At 51.4% G+C, this 17,245-nt stretch overlaps 1 protein-coding gene across 8 annotated transcripts in view; it reads right to left on the bottom strand.

The window, feature by feature from the left end:
- Positions 1-17,245, bottom strand: part of KDM2B (lysine demethylase 2B) — a 195,011-nt gene that overhangs the window by 88,767 nt on the left and 88,999 nt on the right. For all 8 annotated transcript variants that reach the window (XM_073676278.1, XM_073676279.1, XM_073676280.1 and 5 more), the window contains 3 exons: positions 8,778-8,893; positions 6,823-6,949; positions 1,658-2,112 (listed from right to left, as the gene is read on the bottom strand). In XM_073676278.1, the coding sequence (XP_073532379.1) occupies positions 1,658-2,112; positions 6,823-6,949; positions 8,778-8,893 (698 nt within the window). The remainder of the gene's footprint in view (positions 1-1,657; positions 2,113-6,822; positions 6,950-8,777; positions 8,894-17,245) is intronic.

Raw genomic sequence — 17,245 nt, 5'->3', positions numbered from 1 at the left:
GTGTACTGGTCTGTCTCCTGGTAGCGCCTCCAGCCTCTGGAAACTATGCTTACAGACACCGCAAACCTTCTTGCCACAGTTCGCATTGATGTGCCATCCTGGATGAGCTGCACTATCTGAACAACTTCTGTGGGTTGCAGAGTCCATCTCATGCTACCACGAGTGTGAAAGCACAACCAACATTCAAAAGTGACCAAAACATCAGCCAGAAAGCATTGGTACTGAGATGTGGTCTGTGGTCCCCACCTGCAGAACCACTCCTTTATTGAGGGTGTCTTGATAATTGCCAATAATTTCCATCTATTGTCTATTCCATTTGCACAGCAGCATGTGAAATTGTCAATCAGTGTTGCTTCCTAAGTGGACAGTTTGATTTCACAGAAGTTTGATTTACTTGGAGTTATATTCTGTGGTTTAAGTGTTCCCTTTATTTTTTTGAGCAGTGTATAATAATATCCAGAAAATTTTTTACAAATCCAATAGACATCTTCATGTAGCTTGATTGTACACACAGATATAACTACTAGTACAAGATAAAATACTAAGTATTAAATATGATATACATGCAGATGAGGACAATAGAGTAAGGCTGTGTGCCCACGTAGCGTTTTTCAAGCGTATATGCTGCGGAATTTCCGCAGCGTAAACGCTTGAAAAACGCATGTATATCCGCACCCCATGGTCCCCAATGGCATTCCGCAATGTCAATGCCCATGCTGCGGATTTTTCCGCAGCGTATATGCTGCGGTCAAAAATCCGCAGCATGTTCATTAATTTTGCGGAAGCGCAGCGGAATCAATGTGCGGATGGTACCCAAGTCTGGATGAGAGGAGACTCTCATCCAGACCTGGGTACCAAAGAACCTGTAAAAAAAAGAATAAAATAAAGTTTATACTTATCTTCTGATGTTTTCCCTCCATCGCGCTGTTGTCTGAAGGACCTGCCACGTCATTGAGTCATGTGACCCACCACATGACTCAATGACGTCACCGCAGGTCCTGCACACAACAGCGTGAGCCGCTCAAGCCTCCGGACGGGGCAGAGAATGCATCAGAAGGTGAGTATAAAGTTTATTTTTTTATTTTTTACCATTCTGAACAAGTTGTCAAGCACTTTTCCAAGTGATGCTTGGAGAAGTGCTTGATAACCCGCATGCGGAAATGCATGCAAAGACGCCTCACAAACGCTTCTACCTGGCGGGAAAACCGCATGTAATATCCGCATGCGATTTTCCCGCCAAGGAGAAGCGTAAAAAATATGCTTCAGGTCCGCAACGTCGGCACATAGCCTAAGAGGTGCTGGGGGTGCCGGCAGGTAGGAGGAGAATTGCCGGACTCGGGTAATCTAATTAGGATAGCCGATAACTTGCTGATCTGTGGGGACATACATCTGGAATCACGTTTTCTCCGATGTTTGTCTTTGGGACTGCCGAAGATAGACTTTTTAGAATTACATTCCTAGAATAAGGGGAGGTCAGTCCCAGCGGTCTGACAGCAACAATCTGCATGATCACCTATCTATATTATTGGTGATAACACACCGATAATATAATACTTCACCTAAATAATACTTTTTTTTTTTTTTTTTTTTACAGTTCTAATAAAGCACAAATAAAAACAAAAGAATAAATAAAAAAAAAAAACTGCTGGGTACCAACCTTCATGTCCTCCAAAAGTGCATGTGGATTTTCAATTCCCTCTGGGACACATTTCTTATTTTCAGGAAGAGATTCTAGTTTTTCCACAAGAGCTTTTAAACCTTTTAGTTCAAACTCTGTGAGGTGTGTCCACCTAGAAGCAGCCTCCGTGGATGGAGATCCTGAAGGAGTTTTCGGGAAATCACTGTGTACAATTGATTTGGAGCTTTCCGCAGAGTCATTTGACAAAGTTCTTTTAAGATATTGCATCAATGTAACTTTTTGTCTCTTTTCCACTGATTCTTTGCCTTCTGAATGTGCACTATTGGGCGTTAAGGATTCATCGCCCGATAATTTGGATATTCTGTCTCCATGGTCATCTTTATCTTCAAGCATAGGGGCATCACCTGACTCTTCCTCCATTTCTAACCAAGAATCTGAAGATAAGCTGTCTGTACTGTGTTTTTTTTCTGAATCTGAGATATACAAATAGACATTGGTTTCTTACAGTTTATATGCAATATTAAAGTGCATTTACCTTCAATTTACATCAACAATACTTAATGTGAACCTGACAGCCGATTCCTGCTGCCCAAACCAAGGGCATCATGAATTCGACACCCGCTGTGTCATCTCAGTAAGGCAGGTCTTAAACCGAAACGCTGCAGAGAAAACCTTTTGACGAAGGTATTCACCAAAATGCGCATCGGGGTGGGCACCATACTCCCTCTCTGGACCTCTCAAGGTATTCTGTTCCATTATAATTCGCATTATAACCTTTAATTACCATTCACCATTTGTGATATGCTCATTATGCAGCGTTAGTTTTTGTTGCTATTAAACACGTACACCCTCTACACATCATTCAAAAGAGGAATATTTTCTCTGATATTACTTTGTGCACATAAATACTCTTAATGTGATAGAGACATTTGCCATTTATTAGCAGGTGCAATCACATACTTGGTATACAGTACAGACCAAAAGTTTGGAAACACCTTCTCATTTAAAGATTTTTCTGTATTTTCATAACTATGAAAATTGTACATTCACACTGAAGGCATCAAAACTATGAATTAACACATGTGGAATTATATACTTAACAAAAAAGTGTGAAACAACTGAAAATATGTCTTATATTCTAGGTTCTTCAAAGTAGCCACCTTTTGCTTTGATGACTGCTTTGCACACTCTTGATGAGCTTCAAGAGGTAGTCACTGGAAATGGTCTTCCAACAATCTTGAAGGAGTTCCCAGAGATGCTTAGCACTTGTTGGCCCTTTTACCTTCACTCTGCGGTCCAGCTCACCCCAAACCATCTCGATTGCGTTCAGGTCTGGTGACTGTGGAGGCCAGGTCATCTGGCGTAGCACCCCATCACTCTCCTTGGTCAAATAGCCCTTACACAGCCTGGAGGTGTGTTTGGGGTCATTGTCCTGTTGAAAAATAAATGATGGTCCAACTAAATGCAAACCGGATGGAATAGCATGCTGCTGCAAGATGCTGCTGCAAGATGCTGTGGTAGCCATGCTGGTTCAGTATGCCTTCAATTTTGAATAAATCCACAACAGTGTCACCAGCAAATCACCCCCACACCATCACACCTCCTCCTCCATGCTTCACGGTGGGAACCAGGCATGTAGAGTCCATCCGTTCACCTTTTCTGCGTCGCACAAAGACACGGTTGGTTGGAACCAAAGATCTCAAATTTGGATTCATCAGACCAAAGTACAGATTTCCACTGATCTAATGTCCATTCCTTGCGTTCTTTAGCCCAAACAAGTCTCTTCTGCTTGTTGCCTGTCCTTGGCAGTGGTTTCCTAGCAGCTATTTTACCATGAAGGCCTGTTGCACAAAGTCTCCTCTTAACAGTTGTTGTAGAGATGTGTCTGCTGCTAGAACTCTGTGTGGCATTGACCTGGTCTCTAATCTGAGCTGCTGTTAACCTGCGATTTCTGAGGCTGGTGACGCGGATAAACTTATCCTCAGAAGCAGAGGTGACTCTTGGTCTTCCTTTCCTGGGGTGGTCCTCATGTGAGCCAGTTTCTTTGTAGCGCTTGATGGTTTTTGCAACTGCACTTGGGGACACTTTCAAAGTTTTCCCAATTTTTCGGACTGACTGACCTTCATTTCTTAAAGTAATGATGGCCACTCATTTTTCTTTACTTAGCTGCTTTTTTTCTTGCCATAATAAAAATTCTAACAGTCTATTCAGTAGGACTATCAGCTGTGTATCCACCAGACTTCTGCACAACACAACTGATGGTCCCAACCCCATTTATAAGCCAAGAAATCCCACTTATTAAACCTGACAGGGCACACCTGTGAAGTGAAAACCATTTTCGGTGACTACCTCTTGAAGCTCATCAAGAGAATGCCAAGAGTGTGCAAAGCAGTCATCAAAGCAAAAGGTGGCTACTTTGAAGAACCTAGAATATAAGACATATTTTCAGTTGTTTCACACTTTTTTGTTAATTCATAGTTTTGATGCCTTCAGTGTGAATGTACAATTTTCAAAGTCATGAAAATACAGAAAAATCTTTAAATGAGAAGGTGTGTCCAAACTTTTGGTCTGTACTGTATGTCTACTCATACATCACGTGCCACATACTGTACATTCATAAATCATTTGTTTTGCACTCTTGCCACCCAGAGAGATAGTACACCTTACAGGTAGATATATATATATATATATATATATATATATATATATATATATATATATATATATACACACACACACATATATACATACACTAGTTTAATTGTTGGTCCGGTCATGCATGTCATTTTTACATGTTTAAAATATTGTGGATGCACCAGTCTCCTACATTGCCACCACATAATAACTTGTGTTCTCAATGGTTTTTCTACATTCTTTAAAGCATGTGATTTGTTTGACGAATTTGGTCTTCCTACAGTTGAAACCAGAAGTTTACATACACTATATAGCAAGACACATATGCATCTTTTTCTCAATATCTGACATGAAATCAGAATAAACCTTTCCGGTTTTAGATCAATTAAGATTACCATAATTTTTAATATTTGCCAAATGTCAGAATTATGAGAAAGAGAGAGAGAATGTTTAATGCATTTTTTATTACTTACTGCAAAGTCAAAAGTTTACACACACTAAGATTACTATGCCTTTTAACAATTCTGGATTGCCCATATGATTATGTCATGTGTTTGGAAGCTTCGGAAAGTTTTTTTGGCAACATCTGAGTTAGAGACACCCCTGTGGATGTATTTTAATGCACACCTGAAACACACTGCTTCTTTGTGCAGCATCATGGGAAAGTCTAAAAAAATGAGCTAAGATATCAGGAAGAGAACTGTGGTCTTGCACAAGTCTGGCTCATCCTTGGGTACAATTTCAAGATACCTGGGGGTACCTTGTTCATCTGTACAAACAAGACGGGAATGTCCAGCCATCATACCGCTCAGGAAGGAGACGAGTTCTGTGTACCAGAGATGAACGTGCTTTGGTTCGACATGTGCATATCAACCCAAGGAAAAAAGCAAAAGACCTTGTGAAGATGATGGCGGAAGCTGGTAAGATTGTCAATATCAACAGTGAAAGGAGTGCTGTATCAACATGGGCTGGAAGGCCACTCTGGCAGGAAGAAGCCATTACTCCAAAAGAAACAAAAAAAACAGATTAAGATTTGCAAATGCACACAGAAACAAAGACCTTCATTTTTGCAGACATGTCCTGGGGTCTGATGAAACTAAAATTGAACTTTTTGGGCATAATGACGATCGTTACGTTTGGAGGAAAAAGTGAGAAGCTTGGAAGCCCAAGAACACCATCCTAACGAGCATCATGTTGTGGGGTTGTTTTGCTGGAGGAGGGACTGGTGCACTTCACAAAATTGATGGCATCAGAAGAAAAGAAGATTATGTGGCACTACTGAAGCAACATCTCAAGACATCAGCCAGGAAGTTAAAGCTTGGGTGTAAATGGGTCTTCCAAATGGACAATGACCCGAAGCATACTGTCAAAATGGTAACAAAGTGGCTTAAGGATAACAAAGTCCATGTTTTGGAGTGGCCATCACAAAGCCCTGATCTCAATCCTATTGAAAATTTATTGGCAAAGCTGAAAAGGCAGGTGTGAGCAAGGCAACCTACAAACCTGGATCAGTTACACCAGTTTTGTCAGGAGGAATGGGCCCAAATTCAGACCAACTATTGTGAGAAGCTTGTGGAAGGATATCACAAACTTATGACCCAAGTCATTCAGTTTAAGGGCAATGGTACCAAATACTAATGAAATGCATGTAAACTTTTGATTTTACAGTAAGTAAAAATGAATTAAAACATTCTCTCTCGCTCTCATTATTCTGGGATTTGGCAAATATTAAAAAACTATGGTAATCCTAATTGACCTAAAAATGAAAAGGTTTATTCTGATTTCATGTGAGATATTGAGAAAAACATGCATATGTGTCTTTATATAGTCTATGTAAACTTCTGGTTTCAACTGTATATTTAAAAGCCAGCTGAGGTCTATGTCACATGTGCAAGAGGCAGCACACCAGTGGCTTCTCCCCATCCCGCTTGAGTCACTTGTTACCTTGATTCCAGCAATGTGTCACTGGGCAGCTTGCTGTATTTTTTCTAAAACCACCGTTTTCTCTGCTGCTGATCTACCAGTTCTCTGAATGCCGAGCTGTGTATGACCCAGCCCACACCACTGATTGGCAGCTTTCTGTGTACACTGTGCATAGGCAGAAAGCTGCTCACCAGTGGTGGGTTTTGGAGTTATACAGAGCTCAGGAATACGGAGGACTACATGGCAGTAACGTTACTAGTCCTCTGTGATATTCTCCTACTCATAAAAGTGATTTTATCAAAACTACAGCAAGCAGCCCAGTAAGTGACACATTGCTGGAATCCTGGTCTCTGCCCTGGCATTATTCTGCTCTTAGTTTAAAGAGGCAAAAACCTGGTGACAGATTCCCTTTAGAGAATGTCAATAAACATGGATCCTATTTCGGTGTATTAGAAACTGTGTGACAAAGATGTACGGTACTTCGGATGAATTATCACAAACATCTGTGACCCGGTATGCACACCTGCAGAATTGGCTGTAAACTGCACCCTTGCAATCAATATATAATATGATATGCCGAAATCAAAATAAGACATTTTTTATGTAACAGAATGCACTGCGCTTACCAAATAGCATTGACTCCTTCTGAAACGCTTTATTAAGGTGGCAGCGTTTTGTTAAGGTGCAAACATATCTCTCCAAGACATACCAGCACATCTCATAATAGAAAGGATAGCGGAACTTTGCATGCACCTTATGGGAATAAAGCAAAGCAAGTAATGAACATTACAATTAAGTAATTGACAGTAAAACTGTATGAGAATGAAAACATCATACATATTTCAGGCCACCAATCTTGCTTACTAGCAGTTAATGTACACCAGGCACGAGATAGGTGGGGCTCTACAAAGTGTTTACCTGTGCTTTGGGCACCTGACGTGGTTGGATGGGTGATAAAGTCTGGGACGTATGTGCCCATATATACGCTACCTTTCTGCAATCTCTTGGAAAATTAGCACAGACAACTGTATTAGTTCACCAGAAGACGCAAAACAGCAAATACTTTGCACTATGGTGTCAATTTGCAACTTTAGCAAATGTTCACATGATTTGCGCTCTTTTTTGGCAGTGATTTTTGCACTGAAACCATCATAATTTTGAAAAATTGCATTAAAAAAATGCAATGGCATTTTAAATAACATGGCCTTACAATTTCTGATATTTTCTGCCAGTACAAAGGCCTGTAATGCTATCACTACACAATAAGTGAATGTCACTATAAACTTTTGCTATATTCACCAAGTATCAAGCTATTGTTTTTTCAAAAACTTCTTAAATAAATTGAGTATACCTGCAATAGAAACATTTGTCATTCAGCACTAACCTAAAATGCAAGAACCTTAAATTGTACATAACCAGAAAGATGTGGGATTGATGGGGGAGAAAGACTGAGCACCACTGTTGAAGATGATGCATGAAGGATTTTTTAAGTTTTTACTTTAAAGGCCCTTTTAATTGTCACGACTAATGAGAATATGGCCACATGGCATCTGGGACATGATTCCCAAGACAGATCCGCTATAAGGACTGTAAACGTAAAGCCTTGACACAGAGAAACAAGTCTTTACTCATGTAAGTAAAATGGTCCAGAGTAGGACTCCAGTAAAGGACAAATTCTGAATGGAGTTCGTATGTTTTCCCCGTGTCTAAGTGATTCCTATGAAACTGACCCTAGTCTGTGTCTACAATTGGGAAATTAGATTTTGAGCCCTGTGAGGATAGAAAATGGATAAGAATGGGGATAATTTCAGTATAATGCTGAGTAAGCAACACAGGCAAGTACCGTTTCCCAAGGTCCTCAGCATTGGCCCTATAAGTTAGTAACATGGGGACAGACATCTTTTTGGACTTCCTGTCTTTAACCTTACACTATAGCTACTTGCCAGCCATACTGTACATTGCTGCTTAAAGAGTAGGTAAAGGTGCATATAGCTAATAATCTGACTGGCAGATTGTGTGCACTGACCACAACACAAAGAACTTGTGAAACGCACATAAAGAAATGGATGTTTAAAGAGGATTACAACAATAGTTGTAGAAATCTTGTGGCGTATGCACTTTTAATAACCAGTGACCTTATAAGTGAAAAAACACCTGAATGTTGGTGGGATCAAGGGTAATATTGGGCTGTATGTTGAAACTTAGAAGACAGTTTCATATCCCTTTAAATTGGACTGCATGTCTGATCTGGCAAATCCGTCTTTTTAGGTAGGCCTATAAACGGCACTACAGCCATACAGCTTAATAAGCTTGTAGTCTGTGCAGAGTTATCATGGTGCCATCCTGGCGTATCAGGCAGATGTGCCGCTTTATAGAAAGGTCACAGAAGGTTATATGGATGCATTATGGAGGGGCATGTACAGAGCAGTAGTGTGAGCCTCCAGAGAAAGCTGATGATTCCATCGCATCATACAAGACCCCAATCCTTACACATTGCTGAGAAGTGATAGAAAGAGAGGTCATGTAAGGTGGGGGTGAGAAGCGCTCGCCCCCCACACACCATGTAATAAAGTGATCTTACCCTTGTCCGGTCTTCTATTTCATACACACGGAGTTGCATGGGAATATTAAAGCTGTGCAGTATGTTACCACCGAACACCAGCGAGTCTGCAGGAGTGTACACGGCGTGAATCCACCCTAGAAGCAGAAAGTGAGCGGCAGTGAGGAGGAGGAGGAGGAGGTCGGCGGCAGCACACGCAGGGTCGCTTCACAGCGGAGGTGGTGGCCTGCTGCAGAGCACAGCCGGCTGCGAGCACGGAGCGGAGCGGCGGAGGGCGGCTCATCGCGCTGCATTATCCGTCACTGAGCGCCGCAGCTAGTAATGCCCGTCTGCTGCATGGAAGTAATGCAGGCGGCAGCCTCCCATCAGCAGAAGAAAGCAGGCGGACTCTGTACACGACTCACGCTCCCAGCCCCCTCCCCGGGGGGGAAAACACACACACTTGAGCCATTACTGACTGAGCTACGTGTGCTCCAAGGAAGCGATCCCAGGCCAGTGCAGTGGAAAGGAAGTGAAAAAAATCCTCACTCAGGTCGGATCACACGCTCTGTATGGAGGGCAGGCGGAAAAGGCGCACATAGGCTGCCATTGGTCGCACACGGCCCCTGGTGCAGACACACTAATGACTGGGTGTATAGTACAGGACGAGCCGCACCAAGGACCAGAGGCAGAAACCCCAAGCACTGCTGCTAATGTCCTGGGCAGTCCCAAGGGGGGAGAGCTGGGAACAGGACACTTATAAGGGAGTGATTAGCAGGAAGAGCAGCCTGCATCTGCCCCCAGCATTAGAATGCAGGGGGGGGACCCAACATCTGCCCCCAGCATTAGTGTACAGGGGGGGGGGGCAACATCTGCCCCCAGCATTAGTGTACAGGGGGGGGGCAACATCTGCCCCCAGCATTAGTGTACAGGGGGGGGACCCAACATCTGCCCCCAGCATTAGTGTACAGGGGGGGGCCCAACATCTGCCCCCAGCATTAGTGTACAGGGGGGGGACCCAACATCTGCCCCCAGCATTAGTGTACAGGGGGGGGGGACCCAACATCTGCCCCCAGCATTAGTGTACAGGGGGGGGGGACCCAACATCTGCCCCCAGCATTAGTGTACAGGGGGGGGGGACCCAACATCTGCCCCCAGCATTAGTGTACAGGGGGGGGGGACCCAACATCTGCCCCCAGCATTAGTGTACAGGGGGGGGGGCCCAACATCTGCCCCCAGCATTAGTGTACAGGGGGGGGGCCCAACATCTGCCCCCAGCATTAGTGTACAGGGGGGGGGCCCAACATCTGCCCCCAGCATTAGTGTACAGGGGGGGGCCCAACATCTGCCCTCAGCATTAGTGTGCAGGGGGGGGCCCAACATCTGCCCCCAGCATTAGTGTACAGGGGGGGGGGGACCCAACATCTGCCCCCAGCATTAGTGTACAGGGGGGGGGACCCAACATCTGCCCCCAGCATTAGTGTACAGGGGGGGGAGGCCCAACATCTGCCCCCAGCATTAGTGTACAGGGGGGGGGACCCAACATCTGCCCCCAGCATTAGTGTACAGGGGGGGGGGCAACATCTGCCCCCAGCATTAGTGTACAGGGGGGGGCAACATCTGCCCCCAGCATTAGTGTGCAGGGGGGGGACCCAACATCTGCCCCCAGCATTAGTGTACAGGGGGGGGAGGCCCAACATCTGCCCCCAGCATTAGTGTACAGGGGGGGGGACCCAACATCTGCCCCCAGCATTAGTGTACAGGGGGGGGGGCAACATCTGCCCCCAGCATTAGTGTACAGGGGGGGGCAACATCTGCCCCCAGCATTAGTGTGCAGGGGGGGGACCCAACATCTGCCCCCAGCATTAGTGTACAGGGGGGGGACCCAACATCTGCCCCCAGCATTAGTGTACAGGGGGGGGCCCAACATCTGCCCCCAGCATTAGTGTGCAGGGGGGGGGGGACCCAACATCTGCCCCCAGCATTAGTGTGCAGGGGGGGAGGCCCAACATCTGCCCCCAGCATTAGTGTACAGGGGGGGGGGGGACCCAACATCTGCCCCCAGCATTAATGTACAGGGGGGGAGGCCCAACATCTGCCCCCAGCATTAGTGTACAGGGGGGGGGGGCAACATCTGCCCCCAGCATTAGTGTGCAGGGGGGGGGCCCAACATCTGCCCCCAGCATTAGTGTACAGGGGGGGGGGAACCAACATCTGCCCCCAGCATTAGTGTACAGGGGGGGAGGCCCAACATCTGCCCCCAGCATTAGTGTACAGGGGGGGGCCCAACATCTGCCCCCAGCATTAGTGTACAGGGGGGGGGACCCAACATCTGCCCCCAGCATTAGTGTACAGGGGGGGGGGCCCAACATCTGCCCCCAGCATTAGTGTACAGGGGGGGGGGCCAACATCTGCCCCCAGCATTAGTGTACAGGGGGGGGACCCAACATCTGCCCCCAGCATTAGTGTACAGGGGGGGGACCCAACATCTGCCCCCAGCATTAGTGTACAGGGGGGGGGGGCAACATCTGCCCCCAGCATTAGTGTGCAGGGGGGGGACCCAACATCTGCCCCCAGCATTAGTGTGCAGGGGGGGGGCAACATCTGCCCCCAGCATTAGTGTGCAGGGGGGGGGACCCAACATCTGCCCCCAGCATTAGTGTACAGGGGGGGGGGGGCCCAACATCTGCCCCCAGCATTAGTGTACAGGGGGGGGGACCCAACATCTGCCCCCAGCATTAGTGTACGGGGGGGGGGCCCAACATCTGCCCCCAGCATTAGTGTACAGGGGGGGAGGCCCAACATCTGCCCCCAGCATTAGTGTACAGGGGGGGGGGGGCCCAACATCTGCCCCCAGCATTAGTGTACAGGGGGGGGGGGGCCCAACATCTGCCCCCAGCATTAGTGTACAGGGGGGGGGGACCCAACATCTGCCCCCAGCATTAATGTACAGGGGGGGGGGGGCAACATCTGCCCCCAGCATTAGTGTGCAGGGGGGGGGCCCAACATCTGCCCCCAGCATTAGTGTACAGGGGGGGGGGAACCAACATCTGCCCCCAGCATTAGTGTACAGGGGGGGGGGAACCAACATCTGCCCCCAGCATTAGTGTACAGGGGGGGGGGGGAACCAACATCTGCCCCCAGCATTAGTGTACAGGGGGGGGAGGCCCAACATCTGCCCCCAGCATTAGTGTACAGGGGGGGGGGCCCAACATCTGCCCCCAGCATTAGTGTACAGGGGGGGGGGGGACCCAACATCTGCCCCCAGCATTAGTGTACAGGGGGGGGGGGCCCCAACATCTGCCCCCAGCATTAGTGTACAGGGGGGGGGCCAACATCTGCCCCCAGCATTAGTGTACAGGGGGGGGGCCCAACATCTGCCCCCAGCATTAGTGTACAGGGGGGGGACCCAACATCTGCCCCCAGCATTAGTGTACAGGGGGGGGACCCAACATCTGCCCCCAGCATTAGTGTACAGGGGGGGGACCCAACATCTGCCCCCAGCATTAGTGTACAGGGGGGGGGCAACATCTGCCCCCAGCATTAGTGTGCAGGGGGGGACCCAACATCTGCCCCCAGCATTAGTGTACAGGGGGGACCCAACATCTGCCCCCAGCATTAGTGTACAGGGGGGGGGCAACATCTGCCCCCAGCATTAGTGTACAGGGGGGGGCAACATCTGCCCCCAGCATTAGTGTACAGGGGGGGGCAACATCTGCCCCCAGCATTAGTGTACAGGGGGGGGGACCCAACATCTGCCCCCAGCATTAGTGTACAGGGGGGGGCCCAACATCTGCCCCCAGCATTAGTGTACAGGGGGGGGACCCAACATCTGCCCCCAGCATTAGTGTACAGGGGGGGGGGCCCAACATCTGCCCCCAGCATTAGTGTACAGGGGGGGGGACCCAACATCTGCCCCCAGCATTAGTGTACAGGGGGGGGGACCCAACATCTGCCCCCAGCATTAGTGTACAGGGGGGGGGACCCAACATCTGCCCCCAGCATTAGTGTACAGGGGGGGGACCCAACATCTGCCCCCAGCATTAGTGTACAGGGGGGGGCCCAACATCTGCCCCCAGCATTAGTGTACAGGGGGGGGGGGCCCAACATCTGCCCCCAGCATTAGTGTACAGGGGGGGGCCCAACATCTGCCCTCAGCATTAGTGTGCAGGGGGGGGCCCAACATCTGCCCCCAGCATTAGTGTACAGGGGGGGGGGGACCCAACATCTGCCCCCAGCATTAGTGTACAGGGGGGGGGCCCAACATCTGCCCCCAGCATTAGTGTACAGGGGGGGGGGCCCAACATCTGCCCCCAGCATTAGTGTACAGGGGGGGGGGGGACCCAACATCTGCCCCCAGCATTAGTGTACAGGGGGGGGGGGACCCAACATCTGCCCCCAGCATTAGTGTACAGGGGGGGACCCAACATCTGCCCCCAGCATTAGTGTACAGGGGGGGGGGCCCAACATCTGCCCCCAGCATTAGTGTACAGGGGGGGGGGCCCAACATCTGCCCCCAGCATTAGTGTGCAGGGGGGGGACCCAACATCTGCCCCCAGCATTAGTGTACAGGGGGGGGGGGCAACATCTGCCCCCAGCATTAGTGTACAGGGGGGGGACCCAACATCTGCCCCCAGCATTAGTGTACAGGGGGGGGGCCCAACATCTGCCCCCAGCATTAGTGTACAGGGGGGGGACCCAACATCTGCCCCCAGCATTAGTGTACAGGGGGGGGGACCCAACATCTGCCCCCAGCATTAGTGTACAGGGGGGGGGGCCCAACATCTGCCCCCAGCATTAGTGTACAGGGGGGGGGACCCAACATCTGCCCCCAGCATTAGTGTACAGGGGGGGGACCCAACATCTGCCCCCAGCATTAGTGTAAGGGGGGGGGGGCCCAACATCTGCCCCCAGCATTAGTGTACATGGGGGGGGCCAACATCTGCCCCCAGCATTAGTGTACAGGGATGGGAGGGGACCCAACATCTGCCCAGCACCCCAGCATTAGTGTACAGGGGTGGGGGGGACCCAGCATCTGCCCAGCACCCCAGCATTAGTGTACAGGGGTGGGGGGGACCCAACATCTGCCCCCAGCATTAGTGTACAGGGGGGGGGGACCCAACATCTGCCCCCAGCATTAGTGTACAGGGGTGGGGGGGGACCCAACATCTGCCCCCAGCATTAGTGTACATGGGGGGGGCCAACATCTGCCCCCAGCATTAGTGTACAGGGATGGGAGGGGACCCAACATCTGCCCAGCACCCCAGCATTAGTGTACAGGGGTGGGGGGGACCCAGCATCTGCCCAGCACCCCAGCATTAGTGTACAGGGGTGGGGGGGACCCAACATCTGCCCCCAGCATTAGTGTACAGGGGGGGGGGACCCAACATCTGCCCCCAGCATTAGTGTACAGGGGGGGGCCCAACATCTGCCCCCAGCATTAGTGTACAGGGGGGGGGGCCCAACATCTGCCCCCAGCATTAGTGTACAGGGGGGGGGACCCAACATCTGCCCCCAGCATTAGTGTACAGGGGGGGGGGACCCAACATCTGCCCCCAGCATTAGTGTACAGGGGTGGGGGGGGACCCAACATCTGCCCCCAGCATTAGTGTACAGGGGGGGTGGGGGACCCAACATCTGCCCCCAGCATTAGTGTACAGGGGGGGGGACCCAACATCTGCCCCCAGCATTAGTGTACAGGGGGGGGGGGGCAACATCTGCCCCCAGCATTAGTGTACAGGGGGGGACCCAACATCTGCCCCCAGCATTAGTGTACAGGGGGGGGGGCCCAACATCTGCCCCCAGCATTAGTGTACAGGGGGGGGGGCCCAACATCTGCCCCCAGCATTAGTGTACAGGGGGGGGCCCAACATGTGCCCCCAGCATTAGTGTACAGGGGGGGGGCCCAACATCTGCCTCCAGCATTAGTGTACAGGGGGGGGGGGCCCAACATCTGCCCCCAGCATTAGTGTACAGGGGGGGGACCCAACATCTGCCCCCAGCATTAGTGTACAGGGGGGGGGCCCAACATCTGCCCCCAGCATTAGTGTACAGGGGGGGGGCCAACATCTGCCCCCAGCATTAGTGTACAGGGGGAGGGGGCCCCAACATCTGCCCCCAGCATTAGTGTACAGGGGGGGGGGACCCAACATCTGCCCCCAGCATTAGTGTACAGGGGGGGGGCCCCAACATCTGCCCCCAGCATTAGTGTACAGGGGGGGGGACCCAACATCTGCCCCCAGCATTAGTGTACAGGGATGGGAGGGGACCCAACATCTGCCCAGCACCCCAGCATTAGCGTACAGGGGTGGGGGGGACCCAACATCTGCCCCCAGCATTACTGTACAGGAGGGGGGGACCCAACATCTGCCCCCAGCATTAGTGTACAGGGGGGGGGGGGGACCCAACATCTGCCCCCAGCATTAGTGTACAGGGGGGGGGGGACCCAACATCTGCCCCCAGCATTAGTGTACAGGGGTGGGGGGGACCCAACATCTGCCCCCAGCATTACTGTACAGGGGGGGGGACCCAACATCTGCCCCCAGCATTAGTGTACAGGGGGGGGGGGACCCAACATCTGCCCCCAGCATTAGTGTACAGGGGGGAGGACCCAACATCTGCCCCCAGCATTAGTGTACAGGGGGGGGGACCCAACATCTGCCCCCAGCATTAGTGTACAGGGGGGGGGCCCAACATCTGCCCCCAGCATTAGTGTACAGGGGGGGGGACCCAACATCTGCCCCCAGCATTAGTGTACAGGGGGGGGACCCAACATCTGCCCCCAGCATTAGTGTAAGGGGGGGGGGCCCAACATCTGCCCCCAGCATTAGTGTACAGGGATGGGAGGGGACCCAACATCTGCCCAGCACCCCAGCATTAGTGTACAGGGGTGGGGGGACCCAGCATCTGCCCAGCACCCCAGCATTAGTGTACAGGGGTGGGGGGGACCCAACATCTGCCCCCAGCATTAGTGTACAGGGGGGGGGACCCAACATCTGCCCCCAGCATTAGTGTACAGGGGTGGGGGGGGACCCAACATCTGCCCCCAGCATTAGTGTGCAGGGGGGGACCCAACATCTGCCCCCAGCATTAGTGTACAGGGGGGGGGACCCAACATCTGCCCCCAGCATTAGTGTACAGGGGGGGGGGGGGCAACATCTGCCCCCAGCATTAGTGTACAGGGGGGGACCCAACATCTGCCCCCAGCATTAGTGTACAGGGGGGGGGCCCAACATCTGCCCCCAGCATTAGTGTACAGGGGGGGGGGGCCCAACATCTGCCCCCAGCATTAGTGTACAGGGGGGGGCCCAACATGTGCCCCCAGCATTAGTGTACAGGGGGGGGGCCCAACATCTGCCTCCTGCATTAGTGTACAGGGGGGGGGCCCAACATCTGCCCCCAGCATTAGTGTACAGGGGGGGGACCCAACATCTGCCCCCAGCATTAGTGTACAGGGGGGGGGGGCCCAACATCTGCCCCCAGCATTAGTGTACAGGGGGGGGGCCAACATCTGCCCCCAGCATTAGTGTACAGGGGGAGGGGGCCCCAACATCTGCCCCCAGCATTAGTGTACAGGGGGGGGGGGGACCCAACATCTGCCCCCAGCATTAGTGTACAGGGGGGGGGGCCCCCAACATCTGCCCCCAGCATTAGTGTACAGGGGGGGGGGCCCCAACATCTGCCCCCAGCATTAGTGTACAGGGGGGGGGACCCAACATCTGCCCCCAGCATTAGTGTACAGGGATGGGAGGGGACCCAACATCTGCCCAGCACCCCAGCATTAGCGTACAGGGGTGGGGGGGACCCAACATCTGCCCCCAGCATTACTGTACAGGGGGGGACCCAACATCTGCCCCCAGCATTAGTGTACAGGGGGGGGGGGACCCAACATCTGCCCCCAGCATTAGTGTACAGGGGGGGGGGACCCAACATCTGCCCCCAGCATTAGTGTACAGGGGTGGGGGGGACCCAACATCTGCCCCCAGCATTACTGTACAGGGGGGGGACCCAACATCTGCCCCCAGCATTAGTGTACAGGGGGGGGGACCCAACATCTGCCCCCATCATTAGTGTACAGGGGTGGGGACCCAACATCTGCCCCCATCATTAGTGTACAGGGGTGGGGGGGACCCAACATCTGCCCCCATCATTAGTGTACAGGGGTGGGGGGGACCCAACATCTGCCCCCAGCATTAGTGTACAGGGGGGGGACCCAACATCTGCCCAGCACCCCAGCATTAGTGTACAGGGGTGGGGGGGACCCAACATCTGCCCCCAGCATTAGTGTACAGGGGTGGGGACCCAACATCTGCCCCCAGCATTAGTGTACAGGGGTGGGGACCCAACATCTGCCCCCAGCATTAGTGTACAGGGGGGGACCCAACATCTGCCCCCATCATTAGTGTACAGGGGGGGGGCCCAACATCTGCCCCCAGCATTAGTGTACAGGGGGGGGGACCCAACATCTGCCCCCAGCATTAGTGTACAGGGGGGGACCCAACATCTGCCCC

Source organism: Phyllobates terribilis, unplaced genomic scaffold, assembly GCF_046119375.1.
Source record: "Phyllobates terribilis strain yellow unplaced genomic scaffold, ASM4611937v1 Scaffold_1__5_contigs__length_1240528914, whole genome shotgun sequence".
NCBI classification, from domain to species: domain Eukaryota; kingdom Metazoa; phylum Chordata; class Amphibia; order Anura; family Dendrobatidae; genus Phyllobates; species Phyllobates terribilis.
Note: the sequence above shows the minus strand (reverse complement) of the source record. Positions and strands in the feature narration are given on the sequence as shown.